Below are 27,978 nucleotides of genomic sequence, written 5' to 3'. Positions count from 1 at the left end.
ATATTTCAATTTACAAAATTTCGTGATTTATTGCTATCAATTCCAATATAAAATTTATGAATTCACCTCCATTGTTAACGAAAATCAAAGTTTCTTCTCCAGCTGGTATTTTATTAAAAGACGTTGCGATGAAGAGCAACCTCTATGACTAAGTTTCTTGTAATCACATTTAAAAAAAGCTACCACTAAATTGTGAAACTTGACTTCTCTTGAAACAACAAACCTTCTTCCATGACTTAGCAAACCATAATGTACATGACGGAGGTGAATTGTATGTATTTTGGGAAAGTATGGTGGTGTTGGCATGCTTAACGGTAACGAACCAAAATCTTTTCAGAGGAAGTAGCCATAGAGTTCCAAGTAACAAATGCAGAAATTCCAGGGATTGGTGGCATCGGTGGTGGGTCCAGTGAGAACAACCCGGAAATACCTGAAAGGAAGCAGAGCGTTGGGGCCAACTATCGGCCAAGAGGCAAACTGACCCGGTTTACATACGCTCCGATCATTTTCATGGACCCTCAAATTCGTCCAGCTCTTTCCCTCCTGTGAGCCCTGAAATTTTTACACACCATAACTCGTTAATATTTCCCTTTAACGTATAAAAATATTAGGACAGAAACCCTCCACAGTTCAAGGGACTGTTTACCTGAATGTTCCAACATCTGGGGAAGGCCTTGGAACCGTCCTGCCTTAGGGTATAGTAGTTGCACATAAGCTGCATCCATCCATTTTATTCAGAATGTGCATTACATCTAACAGAATGTGCATTACATCTAAGAAGTAAGGATCCATTCAAATTGATAAATGAGGTTGGAGAGCTGCAGTAAAATCTTTAAGCATCCACTACTCGAAGCGCATGACCAAATGGGAGTACTATTATTAAATGGTAGTAAACATACATACATACATAATCAACATATTTCATACCTGATGATCTTGGCCAAGATCAACCATCCACCAGGTACAATTCTGCCCATTTTCCAAGCGGGGCCCGGCAAAACATGTTCCCTGCGATGGTCACATGAAGTTAGATACCGTACAATAAAATAAGAGTTCAACAGTCAATTGTAGTTAAAATGCTTAGCATACCTGGTAGGTTCTAGAGACCAAAACCTTGGGATCAGTGTATCTTGAGTGGGGGCTGCTGGCTGTTATGGTAATTTTCCTGGGCTGCCACATACAAGTTTTAGTTAAGGGAATGCATAAACAGTTAATTCGTAAGACCTTAGCATAACAACTCCTAAAGAGAAGATTTAATTACTCATTCAGCTTCTATACCTATACAATCTCAAGGCTTCTATACCTATACAATCTCAAGGTTTTAAAGTCCTTGTACCTAGAAGGCACTTCCTTTGAGTTCCTACAGATAACCTTTTTTAACTGTTTTATCTCTGTACATACGTCTTTTAATCTGCTTTAGTCCCTACAATTTTGGACAATAGGACTTTGTAGGGACGAAAATAAGTAGGTTTTAGGAATGAAAACTAAAAAACGAAGATTGTATATGATATATAGACCATATAAGTTATTAAACCAAATAAAAATGAAGGGAGGAGAGATAAATTAGAAGTATACCTCTGCCAAAAGAGGATTAACCCAAGGGTGTTCACCATAGGATGTGCCAGCAAAATACAGAACTCCGTGGTCATCCCCATCGCAAATATACTGGAGTTCCTTATAACTGGACCGTCTATGTTGGAATCGAACACTATAATGAAAGTAAGCTAACTATTGTTAGACGTGTTCTTCTCTAGGAAAAGAAAAATGAGAGTAATTCATAACGTAAATAGAAAAATCATTAGTCACAACTTAGAAGTTCAAAAACTTATAAAGCAAACAACAACTCCAAATACTCCCAAATTGTTATCCAAGTATCCCATTTCGGATAAGAACGCCAATTTAATTTAGAAATACTTAGAAAACCCCAAGTGTCCAAGAAACTAACGAATACCTTATAATACCATCCTCAAATCATATACTTATATGATATACCCATTTTCAGTTTTCCACGGTCCACTCTTCCAATATTTCCTTTCCCACATCCATTATTATATCCCTACTTCAAACTCACCAGCATGTGCCCTAGAACGGCTATTTGGAGGAGGAAAACAAGGATAGAAAAAGAGGAAGGATAGAGTACGAAGCTTGAGAGAGAGAGAGAGAGAGTGTGTCACCCAATAGATTATGTCATCAAATTCTTGTACGGGTCTTGAATAGAAATCCCCCTCTATAATCCAAGTCAACCAATAAGTTTGTTTTAAAAAAAATGAGAATAACCCAGAATTAATGAATCCAAAATCATAATACCTTATTTAATAGGATTACAGATGATTTCTCACAACCAAATAAGGTAGTTATTTTTTAGAGAGGCTACAATCTAGATGTTGAAACGTTACACAACCAAAGTGCACTGCATGACTTAAAAGCCCCAATGAAGAAGCTGAGGCAAACTAAAGCGAAAAACTTACTTCTCTTCATTTTCTAGCCCTGCCAGCCCACAATTAACAAAATTGATTGCCTCATTAACCTGTAACAAATAAAATAACACAATAGTTATTCAAAATAAGATTTACACGAATCACATTACACATACAGCCTGAATTGATTCAGAGACAGCAAACTTACAAGATTTTGGAAAACAGGGATATGCTGACCAATGTTGCTATTCTGCAACTGCACATTAATTACAAAAATAACATTATAGTTAGAACAAGTAAATACTATTTATGTAAGGTATTCATAGGTGCCTCAATGTTACCAACCTTCTCAAGTAAGGAATATTGTAGCAGTGGAAATCTCACGAACGGCAACAAGTCATGGACTAACTGAAGCCTCTCACCAAAAAGGAGTTCGGGTTTCGAATTTACTATTAACTCAGCCACCTCTTCCCACCCAAACAACTCTTTAGAATTCATGCCAAACATTAGAATTGCATTAAGAACTTTCTCTTCAGATGTTACTGTCAGATCCGGATGCTGCAAAATCCAAATATAGGTCAAGAAATTATAAGTTATATGACCTAATACTGCAAAATTATACCTACTGGGACAGACAATTTTGCTGATGAATAAATTATACCTAATCTAGCATTCAGGGGATTAGAAGAGAAATTTATTGTTTCAAATGAGAGAAGTTATATCTACAATTCTCATATAAAACAGCTAAGGCCTCCTCAGAATTTCATACGCAGAAATTCAATAAAATCATGTTTTTAAATTCAATGGCATGTATAGATAAGTAGATCTTCAATCCTTTATTGCTTATGCCACGCTACTAACAAAACTTTTCTGCTTTACATTAAGCCAATGTAGATCCATGATCTTTTGGATATTATGGGCATTACTTGAATTTACCAAAAAATGAGCATCATGACAAGAAACACACCTTAATGATATTGATTAATGTTGTCTCATCTAACAAAACAAAGTCAGTACTTGCACTGGTATAATAGTCAAAGTTCATGGAAATTCTCCTCTGCAATGATTCTTTAATAAGTCGGCACGATGGGATTGATGAAACCACTTGGACAAGTGGACATACAGAGTCCTGCAACAAAGTTCAACGGTTAGCTTCAAAGGCCACGGTATTATTAGTTGCCAAATTTGTCTGCTTCCTCCATTCAATTTGTGTGTAACAGAAAAACTTTGTTGTATGACCTTCACCCAATAGAAGAACTTCATCCCTGCATATAATATGTTGACGAGAAGTATCAATATCTTAGAGTTGATTACTATAAAATGTATCTCTTCTTTTGTTTTCACAACTCCGAAACCGCAACTCTCTTCTCCAAACAGTTAGTTCAAGTGGCATCCACAGGATAAATGATTCTAACTTCCAAATAAGTACTGATTTCCGTTGAGTGAAGATTACCAAACTACCTCTGAGAGACATTCTAAAAGCATTTTGCAGCATTCTTGTTGAAGAAAAGTCACTCCAAATTGATCAGCTAATAAAAGGAGTTGGAGCAACAAAGCACCAGAATCAATAACTTTATCATGCAATTGCCCATCATATAAACAGTCGAGCATAGCCCTGAAAGCTTCTGGTGGCACATCCCTTAAAGTAACCTCCGAGGACACGCTTTCACTCATTCCATTTGTGAACATCTGATAAAATAACGGGATCTTTAACTAATAGCTCAAATTGACAGTTGCAAGAATACATAACCACTAGGTAAAACACAGCATAGTTGTTACTTGCATAAATAGAAATTTATGATGCATAAAGATAAGACAAATACTTGTTTAAATTGCATTGCAAAGACACAAGTAGAACACAGGTCATTGAAGAAATTTACAACAGTATTGAGGTGTACATTAATTAGCCTCACAAAATTAAATTTGTAACAAGGCATGTTGATTCTGAATAACTTGATTTAATGCTAAACATGAAAATCGTTTTATTAACTAGATTGAATTTGTAGTCATTCCTTAGACCTCAGAAAGTCAAGTTGTTACCAGAAGATATACCTCCACTGTAGAAAAAATAATTTAAGAGACTTGTAACTCTTTCAAAGGTTTTGCTGAGTATATAGTTTTTCATTTACAAAATTAACTCTCTTATAATTAAGTTTAACTAAGTTAATACTTCCTCCATAAAAGTAGAAACTTATCTCTAAGCAAATAAATATTAATTCTTTGGATCTTAAAAACCACCCCCAAAGGGAGGAGATGGCAGCTAACATTAAATCTGACAAGATTGTGAAATTGGCTCACCCGAGCAAAGGGGATACTCCATAAGCTGAGAACAATTTTATGTGCTTGTGCAATGAGCCCATAACTCTCAATGTAGATGCTTACGTCACTGAACTGGCCTGTTAATTTCAATTGTCTCAGTTGATGAATGTTGATAGGAAGTGAGGGCAAAGTTGAACAATGAGGTCGGATAGATGGATAGGTTAGCTCCACATTCTTTCCCGTGTCCAACAACTTCTTATCTAGCTTTAAGCGTTCCATAGTCTCTTCACACTGCTTCACCAGTGGCATCACTTCAAACTGTACGCTTAAAGCCCTCAAAGAACAAAGTTGTTCCTGTGGAATCTACATGATACAAAGACGCAATCACCTTGAGAATATAAATATCAATAGGAATTTAACGGGTACAATACAACACATCAAATTAAATTAAAATCACCAGGAAAGAAGTAAGATAACCAGTTCGACAAAGTCACAAACTTACCATGGTGATAAAAAAATAAACATGAATATACACAGAAAACTGATGATCTCAATTTCCAGGTTTAACATCAACAATAACAAATATAAAACTAATAAGGTATTACCTGGGTCCAGCCCACGTAGATGTAGTGAAGCAGTGCATGGAAAAGCGGATACGGTACAGTGGGTATGCTGATGACAAATGAGGAGGAGCACACAGGAAAGTTTCCAGATGCAGCTAAAATTGCCTTATGAGAAGGAACGGGCTTCTGCTCTTCACCAACTATGAATAACACATCAGACAAGTCCCAACTCTCAAGGAAATTTTTGAGCCCCCATTTGTCATAATCCATGTGTTTGTAATTGAAAGAGTCTGCTGCATCAAGCTCATCCTCCACTTGATAATCACCAAAAACAACATGCTTCGAAAGGGGCATATGAGTGTGGGTTAAGGACAAAACATTTACATTTCTATACTTAACATGTTTATCCCAGCTGCTGAGGCCAATATACTGAACATTACAATTGGGACAAGAATCTAACCACTGGAAAACAACATCCTGAAAAGGGTATTTGCCATTGCCTATGCTAATCAAGCCATCGTAGATGCTGATCCAGTAACTCTGAAAGGAGGAGGAGCAACAAAGGCCAACCCCTGCGACATCGACAACAGCTTTTCCATTGACCTCAATTCTGAGTCGGCGATTCCTGTGACTCCCCAATATGATTGTGTAGTGAGGACTGCTATCTCTTTTATAATGGTAACCCTGGCTTCCCACATTCTCCCGGAAAACCAGGGTAACATCATTGCAGGCGAATGCTTCAAAGGCCACACAACCTCGACCTGCTTCCCGGAATTTCAAATCCTCTCTCCAGGCGCACTCAAATGGCGGCACGGTCAGAAACTTGGCCGACATGTTTATTCTTCGACACCGAACACTATCAACCAATATGCAATATTGTATGTTTAAAAATAGGGAATGGATGAGTAATGTAACTTTGGAGTATGAGAAGGAATGAGAACAGTTAAATACAATTTATAACAGATAGATATGTAAAACAAACATCACTATCTGAATAAAAGATAAATTGCCAGAAACAGGCTACTAGAAGCTTTCAGACTTGACCCCAAACAAATAATAAAGGCAGAAGAAACAAGGAAAATAGAAATAGCAGGAGTTGTTGGGTGGATGAATGGATCTCATTCTCAATCCTACGCCACATCCTTATCCAAACAAATACAAACTAAAAGCATGAAATATCTATGCTGACTAAGATCCTCGTAAGGAAAATGAACAAAAATGATTTCGGAAACATCACTGATTGTCATGTTGTGCGTATCTTTGCCTGATTGGACATGAGTAGGACCATCCTCGTCAGCTAATTGCTCGGTCTCAGCCTCGCCATTCATATTTCACATCAAAACTTTAATTATTAATTTGTTAAAACAAAAATTACCTTCCGTACTGCTAAATCGCCATGGACTTTTGTTATGGTGCCATGGCACCGTTGCGCGCGTAATCACCCTGCCTCTGCCTGTGGCTGTGGCTGTGCGTTGTGGATCATTTCCTAACCTCACACCCAAACCTATCCCCAACTGTTACCTCTTCACCTAGTATGTCCTGTCAGATCTCGATCATTTCATCTTTTCATAAATTAATTATCAACGCATTTTTCTTACCTATTAATTACTATTAATTACAAAGTGAAAACATATTTGTTAAGGCATGTGTTATTTTATTTAAATAATAAATAATAAAAATAAATGTAAATAATTCTTGTAATTTATTTTATACATAATTCTTTTATTAAAAATATTTATTTCATTTTTTAAATATGAATATATATATATATATATATAAAGTTAAATTTAAAAAAATGTTTAAAAGATAAAACTAATAAAATAATTATTTTAATTTAAAAAACCATTATTTATTAAAAGGTAAAAATGAAAAATATGTTTATAAATTATATTGAAATAAATTTTAACTAAAATAAAATCATAAAATCTTTATAAATAAACATTATACTTTAGACTAGTGTAGAAAAACATTTTTTCCAACTGTAAATATTTGTTTTGTAAAATCTTTTTCCAATTCCTAGATTGTCTACCTTCATTATTAGAGTGTCTCTGCCAGAATACCAGTGGTGGATAGTCTTAATTTAGTGTTTAATGTGTTGGCATGTATTGAATCTAATGCATCTAGTATAACTTTAGTGAAGCTAGCACTATTCACAAGTCTTTTTTACGTTTAAGTGTGTTTCACGAAAGTTAGTTAAGATAGTTATGTTACTTTATTTAGGAATATGTAACGACAATTGTAATAATTAATAAAGAGTTGTAAGTTTAATGTATTTTGAGTTGCAAAAAGTTCGAGAATCTTTAAGTTGTAATCTTTGGTTCATAAATAAAAGTTCATTACTACTTCAATTGAATTGTATTCTTTTTTTTTTGTTTCTTTTTTCATTAATCTTCTATGATCATTTGTAGTGTCTTTCATTATTGTCATATTTGTGTTTGTGTTGGTAGCCAAGTAATCAATTTGTTAAGTATTTTTCTTCAATTGATCAGTGTAATGCATATATAATTTAATCATCATGACATCTTTGAAGTATATGATTAAGAAATTCACTGGTATAAATAATTTTGAATTATGACAATCGAATATGAGTGATTTATTAGAACCAGATGATACAACAAACTCCAAAAGTTCTAAGTAATTTTGATAATAATAAATATTATTAAGTGATGTAAGTGAATGTTATTAATTGTTTAACATGTTTAGTTTTGTAAATAAAAGTATTTTAAGATAATAAACTTAAGATATGAAGTGTTATCACAGGAGTAATTGACAAATATCTCGTTTATCATTTACGGTATATCATTTTATAGTGTTGTTTAAGTGTTAAATGCTTTTTGCTAAATTGAAAATTATATTTGATGCGAGAATAAGATAAATAAGGTTCAACGACTTATTTATCTTTATGTTAATCCTTTCAATGTCTCATTAACCAAATTTAGGAAACAAATAATTATATGATTATGTTTAATTTGATGTTAATGTTATATTTGTATAATTTACTTGAAAAGTTTCTTTTATCATATACATTCTTAATGTTAGAGAAGAACATCAAATCATTATAAAACAAATATTCTTTAATCTCAAGATGAAAGATAAAAATCAAAATATCAAATGATCAAAATTTTGTGAGAAAGTTATGATACTCATTTAATGCATACTTTGACTTTACTCGTCTAGTCAACCTTCCATTTGAATCATATAATGAAAGTACTCTTCTAGTAAGGATATTCGACATTTTGTAAAAATGGATATAACTTGTAAAAATGCATATTACATGAGTTGTCTATTGTATATCTATTGTCGTCTTTAATCTAGCTCACCCATTATTTATTTAATCCTTGTTCAAATATATTGTTTAATCATTCTTAATTTAACTGAGTAATTGTATTAATGACTTGATTTTCTTGTTTCATTATAAATTTTATTATCATCAAAACATATATATTGTCAAGCTCTTCCAATAGGATTTTTCAACATCTAATACTAACACCATGACTTGAAAAATTGAAGAAGAACAAGTAAAAAAAAACACTTTGGAATATAGAGTATTAGATATTTCTTTTTATTTGTATTGCATATAACTTATATAGGATTATTTTCCTTTTGTAAAAATTATAATTATAAAAAGGATTACACTTAGTCTCGTATAAGTCAAGCCCAAGTAAGACACTCGATTAATCAAAGAACATATATCAACTCTTCATACAACTACAATCACCCACCAAGTGTCAAATGTTATAAACATTTCAAAATAGCAAAGATTGTCCAATGTTAAACTCTTTTCTAAACGTTGAGAATTTTAAATTACTTTTAATCCAACATTGTTTTGGATCATGAGATGCGAGGGGTTTATGTATCTCTAAATAAAACCCTTGCAACAAATTTAGAAGGATAAGATTACAACAAGATTATAGACAAAGCTCAAAAATTTGTCCAAGACGAAATTTGTGATATAGTCTATATATAACTCGAAGCATTATTCTCATTAAATATTGAAAATATAGTTTCTAAATAAAATTACACTAAATAAATGTTATAAAGTACATAATGTTGCTTTAAATTTTGTAAATAATGCGCTAGATAGGAGAAGCATCATTCATTTTATTTTTAACGAGAAAATATGATTTATTAGTTTTTTAAGTAATAATAGTCGATGAATTATATTAATTTGAAGAAAAAATGATACATAGTTATTTAAAATATTTATTTGTGTCTTCATTATTACCGTGTTAACATGTACATGTACTTATTTTTTTATTGATTTTAATTAATAATTTTACATTTTTTGTATAATTAATAATTTTAAATATATCTATTATAAAACGAAATTTAAATTTTCAAGTTGCTTTAATTTTTATTATTATATATGGTAGTTACTTTATTAAATATATAACTTTTCAGGTTTAGAGTTAATGATATGTCATAAATTAAACATTTACAAGTCATTATTATTATTATTATTATTTGATTTTAAGTTTATTTAGAGATTTTAAATCTCATATTTATACTTATGATATGTTTAGTGTAATTATTTCCTATAACATATTAATAACAAATTAGTATCTATCAATATTAATCCTTGTAATGCGGAGACAATTAGATAGGAAAAGAGGATAAGTAGGTGAACTGAAAAGAGGGAAAAGCGGTAGCCGTATAAAATTGTGCCCATAGACTCGTAAAATGTTATTAACATTTTTTATTTTATGATTAATCCATCTTATGCGGAGAGATTAATGATGATAAGTATCGGAGCTAGAAACAAGGGAAAATAAAATAAAATTGAGTCGTACCTATAAGCCATGGCCAGTGTGACACACACATGCTCCTCCTTTACCAAATTCCACTCATCTCCATCATCTCTGTCTCTATCTCCCTCTGATCCTGTTTCCTCTCGGGAGCCATGGATCCCTACAAGGTTTGCTTTTCTTTCATTTTACATTCTATTCTGATACTCAAATTTCAACTTTTTTCTTTTCCTTTTTTTCCATGTAGAATTGCCCATCAAGCGCCTTCAATTCTCCCTTCTGGACCACTAATTCTGGTGCCCCCATCTGGAACAATAACTCCTCGCTCACGGTTGGATCAAGAGGTACATATTGCTTTCATCCAATTGTATTGTATTGAATTGAATTGAATAAATAAATGATCCGAAATTGTTTGCGAAGGTCCAATTCTTCTGGAGGATTATCATCTGGTGGAGAAGCTTGCAAACTTCGACAGGGAAAGGATCCCGGAGCGAGTGGTCCATGCCAGAGGAGCCAGCGCAAAGGGTTTCTTTGAAGTCACGCATGACGTCTCTCACCTCACCTGTGCTGACTTCCTTCGCGCCCCTGGAGTTCAGACTCCGCTCATCGTTCGCTTCTCCACCGTCATCCACGAGCGTGGCAGCCCTGAAACCCTGAGGGATCCCAGAGGATTTGCCGTCAAATTTTACACCAGGGAGGGTAACTTCGACCTCGTCGGAAACAACTTCCCCGTGTTTTTCGTCCGTGATGGCCTCAAGTTCCCCGACATGGTCCATGCCCTGAAACCCAATCCCAAGTCCCACATCCAGGAGAATTGGAGGATCCTCGATTTCTTCTCCTACGTTCCCGAAAGCCTTCACATGTTCTCCTTCTTATTCGACGACGTAGGTATCCCCCAGGATTACAGGCACATGGATGGTTTTGGTGTCAACACATACACCCTCATTAGCAAAACCGGCAAGGCTCACTATGTCAAATTCCATTGGAAAGCCACCTGTGGTGAAAAATGTCTCTTGGATGAGGAGGCCATCAGAGTTGGAGGATCCAACCATAGTCATGCCACCCAAGACCTTTACGATTCAATTGCTGCTGGAAACTATCCTGAGTGGAAACTTTATATCCAAACAATGGATCCTGAACACGAGGACAGATTTGATTTTGACCCACTTGATGTAACTAAGATCTGGCCTGAGGATGTTTTGCCCCTCCAGCCTGTTGGTCGCATGGTCTTGAATAAGAACATAGACAACTTCTTTGCCGAGAACGAACAACTTGCATTTTGCCCTGCCATTGTTGTACCTGGCATTTACTACTCCGATGACAAATTGCTTCAGACTCGGATATTCTCCTATGCCGATAGCCAGAGACACAGACTTGGTCCCAATTATCTGCAGATCCCTGCCAATGCACCCAAGTGTGCCCATCACAACAATCACCATGAAGGTTTCATGAATTTCATGCACAGGGATGAAGAGGTAAATTATTCCACCGTGATACTTCAACTTATTCTTTTCTTGTTTGCATTTCCCTCCATAACGATTGATCTCTACTGGTTCATAGGTCAATTACTTCCCTTCAAGGTTTGATCCTGTTCGGCATGCAGAAAGGATTCCCATTCCTCCTCGAATCCTAGATGGGAAGCGTGAAAAGGTTAGTTTTCCTTGGGTATAAAGGTTAAGATTGTTTTTATTTGTATTACATAGCTTATTCCTAGAAGAGCTTACTAATTAATTACGTTTCTATTCAACAGATTATAAGATTTAGAAAAGTGATTACTAAGCTATGTAAATATGAGTAAATGTGTTGACATCTTACTTTTTCCAGTGTATGATTGAGAAGGAGAACAACTTTAAGCAACCTGGAGAGAGATACCGATCCTGGGCCCCTGACAGGTTCGTTTCATAAATTACTGGTATGATCAATGAGGTAATTTTGGCTTGTCTACTGACTGGGCTTTCTTTTCTATTTTCTGACTTCAGGCAAGAAAGATTTCTACGCCGATGGGTTGATGCTTTGTCTGAACCACGTGTGACCCATGAAATTCGCAGCATCTGGATATCATACTGGTCTCAGGTGAGTTATTCGTACACCCTTATTGCCACTGTAAACAATGTGCCTAATTTCTTCCTTATTGGCACATTTCATGGGACCACGATATATATGGTGTGGCCCCTTGAACTGAAATTAGCGTAAATCCGCATTTGGGGTGCTCACGTGATATTTCATGGATGGATTGTTGCGCAGGCTGATCGTTCTCTCGGACAAAAGATAGCATCTCACCTGAATTTGAAGCCAAGCATCTAAGATTGGTGGTGACGACCCGAGCTTCTGAGAGTTGCAGATGCAGGAGCAATTGAGAAGTTTGTGGCACTGTAGTAGTTTCAAAGGACTGGTTATTACAGTATTATATTGTATATTGCTTGTTTCGCGAACTCCACTTCTTGACTTGTTTCAACGTAATAATACAAGTCCATTGTGATACGGTGAAGATCTGCACGACCCACTGTTTCACAGGACTTTTTCGCCAGCTTCTAATTTTTTTCTCTTCATCGTACATTTCATTATCATTAATTTTGATATTTTAAAATATATTAAAAAATATTTAAAATATCAGTATAATTTTAATACTCAAGACAAAAAAAAAGAAGAGGAAAACACAAAAAAAACAAGTATAAAGGTTAAACTATCTGAAAAACTTGTATGACTTTTTAGTAAACAATTTTTTTTTATACAAGCTTATATTTCTAATTTCTATCTTTTATATATGTGCGTATTTCTTCTTTCACGGCCATAAATATATTTAACTTTTATATATATACATATATATAATGTTATTGTCGATGTCCGTCCGATTTTGATTTCAAACTTACCGATTAGGTGTATAGCAAGAGCAATATTTTGTATATTATTCCGGCAAAAAGTTGAATAATTTTACCGAAGACAAAAATTATAAGAATCTTTCTGATTTAACATACAATAAAGAGCACACTGAAGCCAGAAAATCATCCCCTGATCCTGAGGGTTAATCTCTCATTTATAGACAAAACAAAACAATTACAAATATGATAACCGACTGACCCAAAAATATCTCAAATAAAAAATATCTTAATAAAATATCAATTAGGCCCAAATTTCTAGGTTCATAAGCTTTCATGAATCGGGTCGGACCTTGGACGACCAAGACGATACATATATAATTAGAATATAATAATAATACAATTTATTTACTGAGTGTTATTTAAATCTAACATTAATTAATTTAAGGGTTAAGTATGTTTTTAGTCCCTGAACTTTAGTCAAAATTTGGAATTCATCCTTGGTCGAAACTTCGATAAATTTTGGTTCCTAAACTTTAAAAATGAATGACTGTAGTCCTTTTAACCCAATTTTGTTGACTTTTTTCAACATGTTGAATGTGTTTCATGTTAATATTGGAGTTGTTAACGTCGTTTGACACATTATCGGCTCAATATTTACTGAGAAATGCGTTCGAAACCTAAAAAAAATTAACAAAAATTGGAGATATATGTACCGCATGAATAGAGAGGAACAAATTCCAATTTAGGGACTCTTAATTTAATTTAATTACTCGAATGGAGATATATGTACCGCATGAATAGAGAGGGGTGAAATGAAATGCTGTATCAATTTTAAAAGGAAAAAAGTTTAACAAACACAAAAAAATGAATTCAATTTTTTATTTTTCACTTCTTCCTGTATAATGAGAGATCTTAGAAGAAACTTGTAAATAATCGATTAAAAATCAAAACGTAACTTATTATTCTTATAATATTATAAGTATATATATGATAAAGGTATGTAAATGATTAAATAAATATATTTTATATTATATTATAATAAAATGAAAATATTAAAATATTGAGTTATATTAAAATAAAAATATTAAAATTTATTTTAATATTATTTTTAAAATTTATTTTTTATTTTAAATGATTTAAAAAATATTTTACAATTTACTTTTTAAATATATTAATATATAAAAAAATGTAATGATACATTAATAGAATCATCTACAATCTTTTCACTTATTTCCACTCTCTTTCCCTTTATTCAAACAATTTCATTTTTATTGTCGTTCGTTTAATTTTCTTCTCTATTTTCACTCCCTGACGTTCTTTTATCAAATGTTTCAGAAAAGGGATTTAGAAGTGTATAGGAATGAAACTTCTTCTAGTTTAAATAAAATTTTAATGAAAAATAACACGTTACTTAATAAACTATTTAATATAGTAATAAACTTAAAACAACATATTGTTCTTTAAGTTTATCCTGGAGGGTTCCCGGGTTTTGATAAATCCAATGCTATCAGCTGCAGTGTGTTTCTTCCGCTTACTAATGCTGGCAATATCATGAATGGAACCTGACCAAGCTTAGAATAATTGTTCCTTAGAAATAGTGTATGAGGTTAAACCCAAAGAGTTGTTAGAAGAAACAATATCTGAATCAATGTGATTTGAGGATCCAAAGGAAAGCCAATTTGTCCATCTTCATGTCGGGGAGGCAACTTTTCACTCTTGTTTAAGGATTAAATGTCCTTCTCTGTTACATGCAATCAAAATCATCAATAATCTACATTATTTTCATACTTTCCAATCATAATTATATGCATTTTCAACTATCAATTATATAATTGTTGACTTTGTAAAATCTTTAATTGAAATTCTTGTTAATACAAAAATGTTTTCAACTCTTGACTTTACTTCTTTTATAAAGTTAAAACCAGTTCCTTATTATTTTTTGCTTGTGAATCATTCTAAAAAATATTCTTAAGAGTTCATGACGTGAAGTTGAATGGTATATATATTAATGTCATTATCAAAAGAAAAAGATCAAATTAAGTTAAAATACAAGCTGTATATTGAAACAAAATTTAAGTATCTTTATATATCTCTCTCTATATGAAATAAAAACATCACCATCAATTAAAAATGAAGAAAAAAATTATAATAAGAAACAAGTTAAGAAAAAAACACTCTAGATATAGTAAAAACATAAATTATCAACCCAAAAAACATGATATACCAATTTATATGATAACTTTAGTAAAAAAATCAGTAAACTTATACATAATAATTTTTATTGAATAACAATAAACTTTTTACAATTTATTCCATTATATTCCCCTACATATCAAAGAAAGAATAATTTATTCCATTATATAAAAAATGGTTGAAGAAACAAGCAATTGATTAGATATATGTTGTATTAAACTTGACATTTACAAATTGTAAATTGATCGGTATAAAACTTTGATATCAACAACTACATAAAATATAATTGAAGAAATATAAATTAAGAGTAGAAAGAAAACAAATTGACCATGTTATTGGTCTTCTGTGCTTGGAAATTATTTAGTTTAAAATCATATGGACAAAAAATAGTTCTTTTAATTTTGGAACATATATTTTTTCATAAATTCTGAAATGATTTTGGTAAAATTCATTTTTTATTTGAGTCCCTATATGATACCTTTTATTTATACTTTTAATTCCTATAATATATATATATATATATAGTTACTTCATTTTGTGAATTTAGAGTGAAGTGTTAGAAAGTAAAAGCAAAGTATTGGAAGCAAGAAAAAAAGATTGAGAGGGAGTAATTAATATAAAATAAGAAAGGTAATAAAAATATATAGAAAAAAAATAAAAAAAGAAGAAGATGATGAATATATTACAGGGATGAAAAGATGGTGAATTCTAGTGTGGGTCTGTTTGGGTATCGGATATCGAGAGTGATTGGCGTGGTGGGCTGCGTGAACGGTGCCTGGTGACTTCAGAGACACTTTCGGAGGCCAGGTACTCCAACGCAACAACAATGTCACTTATGGAGGGACGGAGATTGGGTTGCTCCTGGAGGCACATTGCAGTTATAGCAACTGCATTCTGCAAACAACGTAAGGGGTAGTTTCCTTCCAGAAGAGGGTCAACAATCTGATTAACCTTTCTCCGGTCGCTCAAATATGGGCGAGCCTGGATCAAGAAATTTAAGAATAATGGATGAAGAAACATAAACATATATATATATATATATATATATATATATATATATATATATATATATATATATATATATATATATATATATATGTACGAGAATGAATTAATGTTAATGTTATTTATTATTTACCCATGCAACCAGGCTTTGCTCCCGTTGTTTCCTAGTGACATCCATGGCCTTGCGTCCGGTGATCAACTCGAGCAAGACGACGCCAAAGCAGTAGATATCAGATTTAAGAGTTAATTTGCCACTCATGGCATACTCGGGGGCGCAGTACCCGTATGTTCCCATCACTCTGGTGGAAACATGGGTATTGTCTCCAACGGGTCCTAGCTTCGCAAGCCCAAAGTCAGAGAGTTTTGGGTGCAAATTGCTGTCTAGCAAGATGTTGGCAGATTTCAGGTCCCGATAGATAACCGGAGGATTCGCTACACAGTGTAGATACTGGAGGCCCCGCGCAGCGCCCAAGCCAATCATGAGTCGAGTTCTCCAGCTCAGTGCTTTCTTCTCCGAGATATGTTGCTCGAGGCTTCCCATGGGCATGTATTCGTAAACCAAAAGCCTCTGATCCCCATGGGTGCAGTAGCCATGCAATTTGACAAGATTGGAATGGTGGAGGAGGCTGAGCATAAGAACCTCCGTCACAAATTCCCGATTACCCTGATGAGTTTCACCATCTAGACGTAATTGTTTTATGGCCACAAGCTGCCCTGTAGAGAGACGACCCTTGTACACCTTTCCGAAACCCCCTTCCCCGATCAAGTTCTCTTTGTTAAAACCCCTCGACGCCGCTGCAAGCTCGCGAAAACTGTAACTCGTTGCAGACGATCTCTTCGACTTCGTCTTTGAGTTTGACCGTAAACTGCTCTCAAGGCCCACATCCTTCCGACGAGTTCCAGAACAAAAGCAGCTCATCCCTCTCTCCCTTAAATCACATCAATCTCTCTTTCTCTCTCTCTATATCTCTGTATAATCTAACCTAACACAAACCATTCTCTTTCATTCTTTAATCATAATATACAAAACTCTCTATCTATGTCTGCCCCTTCACGCCAATTTTCGAACACTAATTTTAGCGCATGCCAACTGCAACACGCTAACTATATCCAAATTAACGCCTATATAACCATTTCCTCCTTTCTTTAGCCCAATCACACCGCCTCTTTCTTTCTCTTTCTATATATAATAATAAATATGGAGTTTTCTTCAAGCCGATTAAATTTTTCATATAATGTAATGTTTTATCAATACTTTTATTTGAACGAACGAAGTAATTTTCAAAATATAATGAAATATCCTATAAAATTTTTATACCTTGATTATTATTGTATCAAAAGGTTGACATATATAATTATTAATTAATATAGGTATGTAATTTAGATATCAATTAATATATTACTAAACAAAGTAGCTTTGAAGGACTTGTTACATAACGTTTGTTTTTCGTTATTAAAAAGTATTTTCTGATTTTAAAAACAATATATCTAGAAGACATGTGTATTGTATTAGTTGTTCGGGCCAACTTGATTCTTATAAGACGGTCTTACCTAAAATTTGTGGATCTAGGAATTATACCTAAATTTGTCTTGCAACTTGTTAATATTTTATTAATATTTTGTGTATAAGAGAAATATTTGAGTCAATTGGTTATTATTTTTGTAATTACTTTACTTATAAGTTAAAGGTTAACTCTTAGAGTTCTTAGATTTAAAAAAAACTATTTTGTCACCTTAGTGTTTAAATGATTCATTTTTTATTTAGATAAGACCACTCAGATTTTTGCCATAAGAACATGTTTGTTAACCTATAGTCTTTAGAACTGTATAAAATATAATACCTCCTTCTTGGTTTTTAAAATAAAATAAGGCAAAAATACTTTTAACACATTTTAACTTTTTATTCAATTCGTTGTTACTCATCCATTCTAAAAACTAAAAAAATTAGCAAACATAACGCCTGAATAAAAAAATTTCTCTATAGATATAGTACAAAAACTATAAAAAAATGAAAAAAAAATATTCAACTTTGGAGTAAGGAGGAGCAGAAGGGTGTGGATTAAGAGCAGAGGATGAAAAACAAATAAGATTAAAATGGTGATCCAAAAGGGAAAAATACAAGTTGGAGGAAGCATTTACTTGATAAACTGTCATGGTTTCAGAGAAACAGGATAGAGAGAGTGAAGAGAAAAGAGACATAAAATAAGCTGCTGTCTTTTGCGGATGTAGCATACTTCAGTACTGAATTCGTGAAGGAACATCCAAGCCCTTTATATGAAGACGTAAACTTAGAAAATGACAAAATGACACAGAGAAAAGCAGTAGAACAATTATGATACAAACATTGTAAGTGAATGGATGACTACAGGGTGAAGAAAAGGATAATCCGTATATCCAAGAACAGGGTGAGGCGTGTAAAAGGTGGTGGCGTCGGGTTCGTTTAACTCAGCATCCACTTCAAATCTTGCGGGGAGATCTGGATTGGCCAAAAAGAGGCGTCCATAAGCGACCAAATCGGCGGCGGCGCTAGATATAGCCTGGTTTCCCTCACTCCTATCGTAACCACCAGCCACAATAAAAGTCCCCTTGAAGGCCTTCCTCATTGGTGTTAGGGACCATTTGGTGTCAAACTTTTCGAATTGTGTTACCATCCTGGGCTCAATCAAGTGAAGATACAGAATCCCCACTTCATTCAATGACTCAGCCATGTATTGCCCCAATGCCTGAGGGTTAGAGTCTCCACAATCGTTATAATCAGCGAATGGCGACAGCCTAATCCCAACCTTATCAGCTCCGATCTCATCAGCCACTGCCTTCACCACTTGCAGTGGGAAGCGGCAACGATTTTCTAAGCTTCCTCCGTATTCGTCATCTCTGTCGTTCACCTTGTCCTTTAGAAACTGGTCCAGTAAGTACCCGTTCGCCCCGTGTATCTCCACTCCATCAAAACCTGTACGTATGTCAACAACATCAAAATACAAAACACAAGATGGTTATTTTTTATAAAATGACGATGATTGAGAGTCGAATATCACTATCAAACGTATACTTGCCCGCTTCAATGGCATTTTTAGCAGCAACGACGAAGTCATTGACAAGTTTGAGGACTTCATCGGTTCTCACCCGGCGAGGAGTTGCGTATCTATCAGCTGTTGCTTTATCATTTGTAATATCCTTACGAAGTCGCTTCTCTGTACTTGATATCGGGGCTTCGCCATCTGGTTGGTATTCTACAGTTGTATACAAATAAATTCATAATCAGCGTCAGTTGTTTTCATTATCAAATCATAAACTTAACTTTTAGTATATACCAGAGTTAGAGACTCTTCCGGCGTGCCAAAGTTGACAAAAGAAAATAGCTCCCTTTTCATGAACAGCGCTCACAATGGGTTTCCAAGCTTCCACTTGTTCTCTTGTCCAAATTCCAGGTGTGTTAGGGTACCTTTGGTTTGGTCAAATCCAATCCAGCCACGCATATATGCATGGGTTAGAAGAACAACTACGTACCGTACATTACTAGATAGAGTACGTGTGGTCCATATACGACGATATGAAACATGGGAAAAAAAAATAGTGAAGAGTATGTACCCCTGTGCTGTAGGAGACACCCCGGAGGCCTCCCCAATCAAGAAGCCACCCTTAGTTGCTCTCTGAGAATAATATACAGCAGCATGCGGCTGAGCGACGAAGTTGTAAGACCTCGATCGTGTTAATGGTGCCAACACTATCCTAAACAGGATGATAAAAAATCATGATTAGCAAGCATATGTACACACGTCGATAGAGAAAAGAAAGAGAAAGGGTACCTGTGGGATAGATTAAAATTCCCCATCTTGTATGGAGTGAGCAGGGGTATAACCTCTCCTTCATCAACTCTTTTGCTTTCTTCTTTCCTGCTCATGTCCATAGTTCTCCCACTTACAACCAGATGATTTCAAAATTTGTATGATTTTGAATACCATGTTATATATATATAAGAGTTAAGTCATTTATATATCAATATGCTACCTGTGGAAATAAAAAAAAAAAGGAATCCGTGGAAAAAAGTCCAACAACTATGTGATTAATTGCACCAAAGTCAATGACTTTAAGGACTAAAAGAAGGTGATTGAAAGAGATTATTACATGAATTATCCCATTGAAGTAATGTTCCTAGTTGATTGGTATTTTGCACACCATTTATAGAAACAATAAGTGATTCAATAGTCGAATAATTAGCCTTATCCATCTTCTCAATGTTAACAATATGATTAGAAAAGATGAGAAAATATGTTTTGGAGGTTGATGTTGCGTTGGAAGACATTTTTTTTCCTAAAAGGCTATAGGAAATAAACATCGAGAAAAGGCATCAAATAGTGAAAGCAAAACTCATAAATAAGTTTGTAAACAAATCTTCTAAAGAGGAAGGGTATACGAACCAAAAGAAATCTAACAGGGGAAGAATGAAAGTGAGCATGAAATAAATGTTTGTAAAAAGAAATTATTAGAGACAATGAATCTACAAAAATTTACAGGATTTACTTATTTGTTATTTTTTTTTTTCAATTTAAATATCTACTGCTTATGTTTTTTCATATAATCTTGTGCCAAATTATATACATTTGTTAGTAGACTTTTAAATTAGGATTATAAATTAAAAAATAGGTTTTCAAAGTTAGTGCCGAAGATTTAAAATTGTATTAAAAGGACATTTATATCAAATTCATGGGTTTTTTTTCCCTTCTAGGCAAATGAGTTTGGGTTATTACGGAAGTAGGCAGTTTTTTAAAAAATTATAGAAGTAGGCAAAACGTTTTGGGGTGCACGTTTTCGTATGAAGAAATCGTGTAGCCCCCATACGTTGTTCGGTCAGAATTTGTCAATGAGCGAAATCGTGTAGGGGGTGGACGATCTTCAAAGGAAATCGTGTGGGGGGGTGAACGATCTTCAAAGGAAATCGTTGGGGGGCTGCACGTTTTTAGATGAAATCGTGCGGGGGGATACGTTTTTCATCCAGTAATCGATTACCGTATGCTGTAATCGATTACTGCATGTGTTGCTGTTTTCTGGGTGTAATGTAATCGATTACAGACGAAGTGTAATCGATTACATGGTTAATGCATTTTGTTCGAGTGAATTGTAATCGATTACAATAGCATTGTAATCGATTACAGTTCAAATTTAAAAAAAAAGGTGATTAAATTATAATTGGATACAGAGGCGAGCATAATAATTTGTTCTGATTTTATAAAGTTTTTTTGTCCATAAAAGAATAAAGTATTTCAACTTGTAGTTGATGAAGGCATAAGAAATATTAATGTTCATATAAAATTGTCTTAGTTTTAACATTGTAGAAAGAAGAAGAAAACATTGAAAATTAAATTAATTGAAATAAAAAATGTACAAATTATTGGTGAAATGGACATTGTCCCCTATGATGACCCTCAGTGCGACAATAAGAGCATTTTTTTGGCTTATCCGTAACGGGTTGATCCATTTCGTTATGGATCATAGTCGTTGTAGGTCGTCCCGAAGCCTTACGCCTAGTTTGGGGGTCTGGAGTGAAATCAGGGCCTGTATATGTTGACCAATAGTCCTCATTTCGCAGGGGGTGGAATTGGACTTGATAAGCCTTATTTATGTTATCAAGGGTGTAAACTGGATCGATAAAATTTGAAAGTGGCATATGACCAAAAGAACAAACAGTTATGATGTGATGACAGGGTAATCGACTTGCTTGGAAGTGACCACAATCACACCACCAATCGTTTAATCTGACAGTGAATGAGATCGGTTTTGGCCGATAGTGATGGGGGCTCGATATCTCTTGCACCTCGAATTCTGAATTATCTCGATCGTAGCGTTGAACATGACAATATGCAGATTTCTGATGATTTTGTTGGAGCAAGGTTGTGACATCTTCTGGATATTGATGGCCAGCTCTTAACATAGAGTCTGCCTTTAAGCCGCGTTCAACAAACCAAGCATTTATGTTTTGAAATGTAATTTTCAATAGTGCACAGATAGGTAATGAGCGAGCCCCCTTAAGCACAGAGTTCATGCACTCCGCCAAGTTTGTTGTCATGTTCGTGTACCTGCGCCCCCCATCATAAGCCTGAGACCACTTATGTAAGGGAATTTTATCAATCCAAGCTACTGCTTGTGGGAATTGGGACCTTATAACTGAAAGTTTTGCTTGCACGGTAGATTGTTTGACTTCATAAGCTGTGAAAAAGAAATATAAAATAAAATGAAAAAATATTATGTATAGGAAATATTTTGTGCATCTGGAATTTAAAGTTAGGAAAACGTCGTACCCAAGTTAATGAATTGTTTATTGAGATCGGCATTTTTGAAGCAGTTGTTGAAGTTGGAACCCAGATGACGTATGCAGTAGACAGAGTGAAGATTGTCTGATTACCAGTCAACTTCTTCCGTTCGTAGGGCTGACAAAATTTCCTTGCCTCTATCAGTAATTAGGCAGAGATTTGGCTGAGGAGTTACATGCTCTCGTAGTAGTTGAAAAAACCAAATCAATGCCTCCTTTGTCTCACCTTTTACTATTGCAAATGCCAAAGGAAATATGTTTCTATTTCCATCCTGAGCAATTGCAGTTAGCAAGGTGGCATGATATCTGCCTGTTAAAAAGGTTCCATCCACTTGAACAACAGGTTTACAATACTTAAAACCTTCAATGCATGGTCCAAATGCCCAAAAGCAACGTTCCATGATGTATGTGGAACTTTCATCCTCAACATCAATATTAACTGGAGGACTGGAAAGTTGAAAAATTGTCCCAGGATTGGTTTGTTGGGCAGCTAGTAACCATCTGGGAACTTCATTATAAGATTGGTCCCAATCACCATACTCCATTGTAATTACTTTCTCCTTCGCAATCCATACTCTTCTATATGTGACTGTGTATCCGTAACGACTTTTGATGTCAGCGACCAAGCTTTTGATGCGAATGCTTGGATTTGTGCAGACCAAATGAAAAACAATGGAAGCAATTTGGGTCGAATCTAGATTGCAGTGATCTTGTGACATTAATGTAGAGAAACAAGTATGTGTACCATCAATGGACTTGATTTCCTAATGATGTCGGATTTTACTATAACTAGCCCTCAAACGCCATTGACATCCATTGTTGTAATGGATGCATCGTGCAACATAAAGATGCGGTTTTGATTCTACCACGTTGAAGTTGTATCCATTAGTGATGTGATAATGTTTGATGGCAGACACTGTTGCCTCTTTAGAATCGAATTGCATGTGTTCTTGTAGTTCGACTTCCTCATAGGGATTGTAATCCATAGGAGGAATCGGGACAATTTCTTGATTGTCTGCATTGTCTTCATAAAAATCATCGGAAGTAAACTCTTCGACAATGTCTGGAATGACAGATTCGTCATCGATTGGATTAAACGAAGAAGATCCTCCATAATTTCACGAACTCATTATGACCATGTTGGTATGGAAGTGTAGACCCGAATATTTCAGATCGAAAAATAGATCAGGATATTTCAGATGTGAAGCTTGGTATGCAGAGAAGTTTTGATAGGAGAAACAATGGTAGTGTGGTAGAATATATAAGCGTTTTAGTCAGTAGAATCAAATGGAGTGGGTTGGAGTGCAAAAGGAGTGGGTAGGGGTGCGAAAAGAAAAAAAATAAATTTTTTTAGAAAACGTGCACCCCCCACACGTTTTCATAGAGAAGTCGTGTACCCCCCACACGATTTCTATTCAGAAAACGTGCCCCCCCACACGATTTCTATTCAAAAAATGTGCACCCCACACGTTTTCTATTCAAAAAACGTGCCCCCCATTACACTTTCATTTGAAAAACGTGTACCCCCATGACGTTTTCTTCTTACACTTTTTTGATTCTCCAATTCGGCGTGATTCCTGGACTGCTGCACCTGCCATGATACTATTACAACTTCACGCTTCTGCACTCACAATAAATCACGCTTCTGCACATTACTATTGAAAATAATGCATCCTTTTTTGTTGTGCATGATAATATTCACAATAATGGTTTGATTGGAAATGTCTCTGCCACCTGCAAATTTGAAAAATAGTATGAGATTATCTGAAAGTGTTATTATTATTGAAAAGAAGGTTTGTGTGGTGAATAGAAGAAGCCATGTGGTGGTGTGCATGGAGGTGTAGGAAAATAGGCTCCTATTTTTTAGACAGGTGCTTTGCTACGTGAGAGAGAGAAAAATGAAAAGTAAGGCATGCGAGTGAATAGTGTGGTGAGGTAGTTTAAATACCTATATCAGGTGCAACATTCACATCACTGAATACTTCATTGCCTTCCCATTGTAGTTGGATTTGCAGCGTATCAAAATTAATTTGTCCTCCGTCAATCTAACAGGTTCGGTCAATTTTATGATAATTTGTTTTTTGTTTGTTTTGTTAGTGATTAACTTGAAATGATATTTTGTTAATATTTTCATATACTTTTACGTAGTTTATTATGACTCAGAACAACAACCTGCCAGCAAACTTGTCCGTGTTGCGTCATCAAGACGATCACATCACCAACCAGATTTGGGAAAGAAACGAGAGGTCCTCCGGCCACGACGCCATTCTATCTGGATACTAAAACATACAGATCTTATTGACCCTAGGGTCAGAATGTTAATTGATGCAGCTGGTTTTGGTCACGTTCTAAAAGTGAGTAATATGGAGATTAACCACCTAATGGTAACAGCATTATGTGAAAGGTGGAGAACTGAAACTCACACCTTTCACATGCCACTCGGAGAAACAACTGTTACCCTGGAAGATGTTTCACTGCAACTGGGGATGCCAATTGATGGTGAACCCGTGACCGGTGGAAGTTCTGGAAACCTGCTACAATTGTGTCAAGATTTATTGGGGGATATTCCTCCCGAAAATATGATTACAGGGAACCAAATGAAGCTATCATGACTAAATAGCAGATTCCGAGAATTACCGGATGACGCAACACTGACTATCGTTGGACAGTATGCACGAGCACACATCCTCATTTTGATTGGCAGCATGTTGATGCCGGATACATCAGCCAATCTCGTGCATTTTATGTTCCTGCCATTGTTAATGGATTTGGAGCATATTTCAAATTTTAGTTGGGGTTCCGCAGTATTGGCATGCCTCTATCGTGCACTGGATCACAACACAAAATTCCATCAAGACAACATTGGTGGATGCATGTTATTGCTCCAGCGTTGGGCGTGGGAGAGATTTACATGCATCTCTTCAGAAATACAACCAGTCATGGAGGACGAGATTGTGGCTGGGCTTGCGTTCCCCTTAAGTGTGAGGTGGTGTCGGCAAACACGTTCTGTGTTCCATGACCAAACTACTGTGGTGGGCTTCCGAAAAAAATTTGATCAAATTCAACCAAAGCAGGTTCATTATCACCAATGCTCTACTATTTTGTTTCTTGAAATTCCCTTCGTTTTTTTTTTAAATTATTAACACTAATTTTTGCAGTGTTTATGGACACCATATCGACAACCACATGTTAGTCGCATGATAATCATAAATGTTTCTCCAATTAGTCGGGCATTGGTTCCTCTTATATGTTTTGCGACGGTTGAATTTCACCAAGTTGACCGGGTAGTCAGACAGTTTGGTTGGCGACAAAACATCTCATCCGACCCGATGAACTTGGATGAGATTCACCGAATTGATCTCCAAGGAAGGGGGGAAATTAATTGGAGGCAATATCACCATCGCTTTATCATGCTATGGAATAATCGCCATAATTCCATTGTTCAGGGTGAACCTTTCACCAAAAGTGGCCATCTGCGTGATAACTCGCCCTACATGCAATGGTACATAAACCATACCATCCGGTATATCACGGCTATTGCGCAATCATCCGATGATGAAGTGAGAATCATTTTTTCATTCACTGCATGTTAATTAAAGTTTCGATTATAATTGATTTTAAATAATAAAATTTAATTTGTTATTTTGTTTTAGTATGACATGCCGGAGCAATATCAGAATCCGCCTTCACATCAGCAGTTTCATCCGGATACACCCTTTTCCGGCCTCCTTCAGTCACAAAATGTAACTGCTGGTTTTGGGAATTGGGATCACAGAATGCATCCTCCATCGTCATCTCAACAGGTCCCTACTTCATATGGTTTTTTTCCAGCGCCTTCAAACTTTGGATCTGATCCAGCGCAATATTATGGTGGTTCATCTGGCCCACATATTTCCAGCTATGGGGGTGTTCCATCACAAATGTTTGGGACATCATCACTAACTCCACCATCTGCATACTGAGGCGCCTCATCTTCACAACCATACTACAGACCTGAAATTCCATTTAATGTTTCAGAAGGAGGTTCTTAATCTATGAAAGTGGAAGATACTGATGATGAAAGTGAGTCACCCCCTCCTCCCCCACAACCTGAGAGACGACCTCGACGACCGACACGAAGGCCACCATGCGGCACATGCAGCCACCGTTGAATAATGTTGTTGTGAAATAAAGTTATCACATTATGGGAGAATATTGTACTATGTATGTGTACTATTTCAATATGACAATTGCACATGTACGTAATGAATTCAACCTTTATCATTTTGTCTTTCTTGATTCACTCAATAATTGTGCAACTACTATGCTTATAAAAACCACATCCCCACACTGCATCAAATGCAAACTTTCAACTTTCCAACACATCAATTGCTTGGCATCTCCTTCCTCTTTTTCTTTCTTAATTGAAAACCGAAAGATGGAACAATTTTCCCCTGAAATGTTTGGCATCACAGAGTCGCAGGATTTCACCAATTCTTACATAGCTGCCTTATACACAAATGGTGAAATGAAACTCTGTGAGGATGGGGTGAAGTTCATATGTCAGACTTCGGAGATTGTTCGCATTCCATACAACTGCACATACAACATGCTGAACCAAAGAGTTTGTGCAGCCATTCCAAGCCAGGCACACACAACCATTAACAACCTATACTTCAGACGACCCACAACGACTTCTGAAGGAAATATTGTCTATGACGCATTTGAAATAAAGACAGATGAACATGTTTTTCAAATGTTGGAATGTAAGTCTTCTTTCACTTTCAACACCATGATTGAATTGTATGTGACCTTCACAAGATCACCTGAAGAAATCCTTTCTCTTTTAACTACAAACACCCCATCATCATCATCCTCAAACTCTCTCCCAACTTCACCAACTATTCTTTATTATGGTGGACTTTTAAGGGGTGCTGATATCATAGAGAGTCGATCTGGTTTTGGTCTTGAGTTTCGTTCCGATGCCACGAAAACCTTCTCCATCAGACATGATTGCACCTACAATGAATTATTACAAATCGTAACTCAATTAGTCGAGTGTGGTGACCGTAGAGTTGTCAAACAAATTGACTATCGTCACCCTTCAACAATACGCAACAGGCGACTATTTCATGACACCGCGGAAATCAAATGTGACTTTAATGTTTCACAAATGATCAGTCGTTGGAAACACGTACAAAGTCTAGACCAATCTGTCAAAAAATCGCGCATCTCTTCCTATATCGAGCTTTTCATCCAAACTAGAGACATCAGACCACCAACACCTTCTGAAGAATACCAAGATATCAATTCTGGATGGTTTGTGGATCACCGGGGAAGAAGAAGATACAGATGGTTGCCGTAAATCGTTTTATGTGCAACTTATTTATCATTTTATTTTTCTTTAATTAATGGAATATGTTAAACTTTTTTATTAATGGAGTACAAATGCTAAAAAAAATGTTATGCTGTAATCCCTCACCACAATTAATTTTCAGCAACAATGCGTGCGGTAATCGATTACCATGAAAGTGTAATCGATTACCATGACCAAAATTTGGACATCTGATATGAGCGTAATCGATTACACAAGCCCAAATTTGTACAATGTAATCGATTACCAAAGCCTGTAATCGATTACTTAAGTAACATGACAACCTGGAACATAAATAATACCTTCGTAATCGATTA

The 27,978-nt window shown here is 35.2% G+C and overlaps 4 protein-coding genes and 1 pseudogene across 5 annotated transcripts; 1 reads left to right on the top strand and 4 right to left on the bottom strand.

The window, feature by feature from the left end:
* Positions 1 to 9: 9 nt before the first annotated feature.
* LOC114193680 (BTB/POZ domain-containing protein) lies at positions 10 to 6,756 on the bottom strand. 2 transcript variants are annotated; one of them, XM_028083569.2, is made up of 13 exons: positions 6,615 to 6,756; positions 5,282 to 6,095; positions 4,716 to 5,039; positions 3,879 to 4,106; positions 3,385 to 3,546; positions 2,763 to 2,975; positions 2,626 to 2,673; positions 2,469 to 2,527; positions 1,576 to 1,708; positions 1,090 to 1,170; positions 928 to 1,008; positions 647 to 715; positions 10 to 552 (listed from the first exon to the last, which is right to left on the bottom strand). In XM_028083569.2, exons 2-13 carry the CDS (start codon positions 6,071 to 6,073, stop codon positions 334 to 336), a joined length of 2,409 nt encoding a protein of 802 aa, XP_027939370.2. In that variant the 5' UTR covers positions 6,074 to 6,095; positions 6,615 to 6,756; the 3' UTR covers positions 10 to 333. The 2 variants fall into 2 exon arrangements, with proteins under 2 accessions (XP_027939370.2, XP_027939372.2); XM_028083571.2 differs by lacking the exons at positions 10 to 552; positions 6,615 to 6,756 and having other exon boundaries at positions 647 to 752; positions 5,282 to 6,294.
* A 3,238-nt stretch (positions 6,757 to 9,994) lies between these two features.
* On the top strand, positions 9,995 to 12,519 carry LOC114194602 (catalase-3). Its single transcript, XM_028084938.2, has 7 exons — positions 9,995 to 10,154; positions 10,232 to 10,328; positions 10,405 to 11,459; positions 11,545 to 11,634; positions 11,809 to 11,876; positions 11,964 to 12,057; positions 12,229 to 12,519. Exons 1-7 carry the CDS (start codon positions 10,140 to 10,142, stop codon positions 12,286 to 12,288), a joined length of 1,479 nt encoding a protein of 492 aa, XP_027940739.2. The 5' UTR covers positions 9,995 to 10,139; the 3' UTR covers positions 12,289 to 12,519.
* A 1,934-nt stretch (positions 12,520 to 14,453) lies between these two features.
* Positions 14,454 to 17,032, bottom strand: LOC114195385 (putative serine/threonine-protein kinase PBL21). The gene is made up of 3 exons (XM_028085837.2): positions 16,135 to 17,032; positions 15,683 to 15,977; positions 14,454 to 14,544 (listed from the first exon to the last, which is right to left on the bottom strand). The coding sequence occupies exons 1-2, from the start codon at positions 16,918 to 16,920 to the stop codon at positions 15,705 to 15,707; spliced, it is 1,059 nt and encodes a 352-aa protein (XP_027941638.1). The 5' UTR covers positions 16,921 to 17,032; the 3' UTR covers positions 14,454 to 14,544; positions 15,683 to 15,704.
* Positions 17,033 to 18,113: 1,081 nt separating this feature from the next.
* On the bottom strand, positions 18,114 to 20,013 carry LOC114194048 (putative 12-oxophytodienoate reductase 11). Its single transcript, XM_028084084.2, has 5 exons — positions 19,808 to 20,013; positions 19,590 to 19,730; positions 19,313 to 19,443; positions 19,055 to 19,231; positions 18,114 to 18,951 (listed from the first exon to the last, which is right to left on the bottom strand). Exons 1-5 carry the CDS (start codon positions 19,906 to 19,908, stop codon positions 18,332 to 18,334), a joined length of 1,170 nt encoding a protein of 389 aa, XP_027939885.2. The 5' UTR covers positions 19,909 to 20,013; the 3' UTR covers positions 18,114 to 18,331.
* A 1,374-nt stretch (positions 20,014 to 21,387) lies between these two features.
* Positions 21,388 to 23,027, bottom strand: LOC114194198 (uncharacterized; annotated as a pseudogene).
* Between the last annotated feature and the right edge of the window lie 4,951 nt (positions 23,028 to 27,978).

The sequence above is a fragment of the Vigna unguiculata genome, chromosome 8 (assembly GCF_037176805.1).
Source record: "Vigna unguiculata cultivar grain cowpea cultivar isolate G323 ecotype 2 chromosome 8, ASM3717680v1, whole genome shotgun sequence".
NCBI classification, from domain to species: Eukaryota; Viridiplantae; Streptophyta; class Magnoliopsida; order Fabales; family Fabaceae; genus Vigna; species Vigna unguiculata.
The sequence above is the reverse complement of the archived record's forward strand: the minus strand, read 5'-3'. Positions and strand labels throughout refer to the sequence as shown.

Bases quoted from the DNA above. Each gene is read 5' to 3' on its own strand.
- LOC114193680 (XM_028083569.2), bottom strand. From the start codon at position 6,073: ATGTCGGCCAAGTTTCTGACCGTGCCGCCATTTGAGTGCGCCTGGAGA. The intron at 2,528-2,625 runs GTAAGTTTGCTG...TATTTGTTACAG, and splicing joins TCCCTGTTTTCCAAAATCTT to GTTAATGAGGCAATCAATTT. The intron at 1,009-1,089 runs GTATGCTAAGCA...TGACCATCGCAG, and splicing joins TGGTCTCTAGAACCTACCAG to GGAACATGTTTTGCCGGGCC.
- LOC114194048 (XM_028084084.2), bottom strand. From the start codon at position 19,908: ATGGACATGAGCAGGAAAGAAGAAAGCAAAAGAGTTGATGAAGGAGAG. The intron at 19,444-19,589 runs GTACATACTCTT...ACCAAACCAAAG, and splicing joins GTGTCTCCTACAGCACAGGG to GTACCCTAACACACCTGGAA. The intron at 19,232-19,312 runs GTATATACTAAA...ATACAACTGTAG, and splicing joins CGGAAGAGTCTCTAACTCTG to AATACCAACCAGATGGCGAA.
- LOC114194602 (XM_028084938.2), top strand. The intron at 10,329-10,404 runs GTACATATTGCT...TTGTTTGCGAAG, and splicing joins GCTCACGGTTGGATCAAGAG to GTCCAATTCTTCTGGAGGAT. The intron at 11,460-11,544 runs GTAAATTATTCC...ACTGGTTCATAG, and splicing joins TCATGCACAGGGATGAAGAG to GTCAATTACTTCCCTTCAAG.
- LOC114195385 (XM_028085837.2), bottom strand. From the start codon at position 16,920: ATGAGCTGCTTTTGTTCTGGAACTCGTCGGAAGGATGTGGGCCTTGAG. The intron at 15,978-16,134 runs GTAAATAATAAA...TTCTTGATCCAG, and splicing joins AGCAAAGCCTGGTTGCATGG to GCTCGCCCATATTTGAGCGA.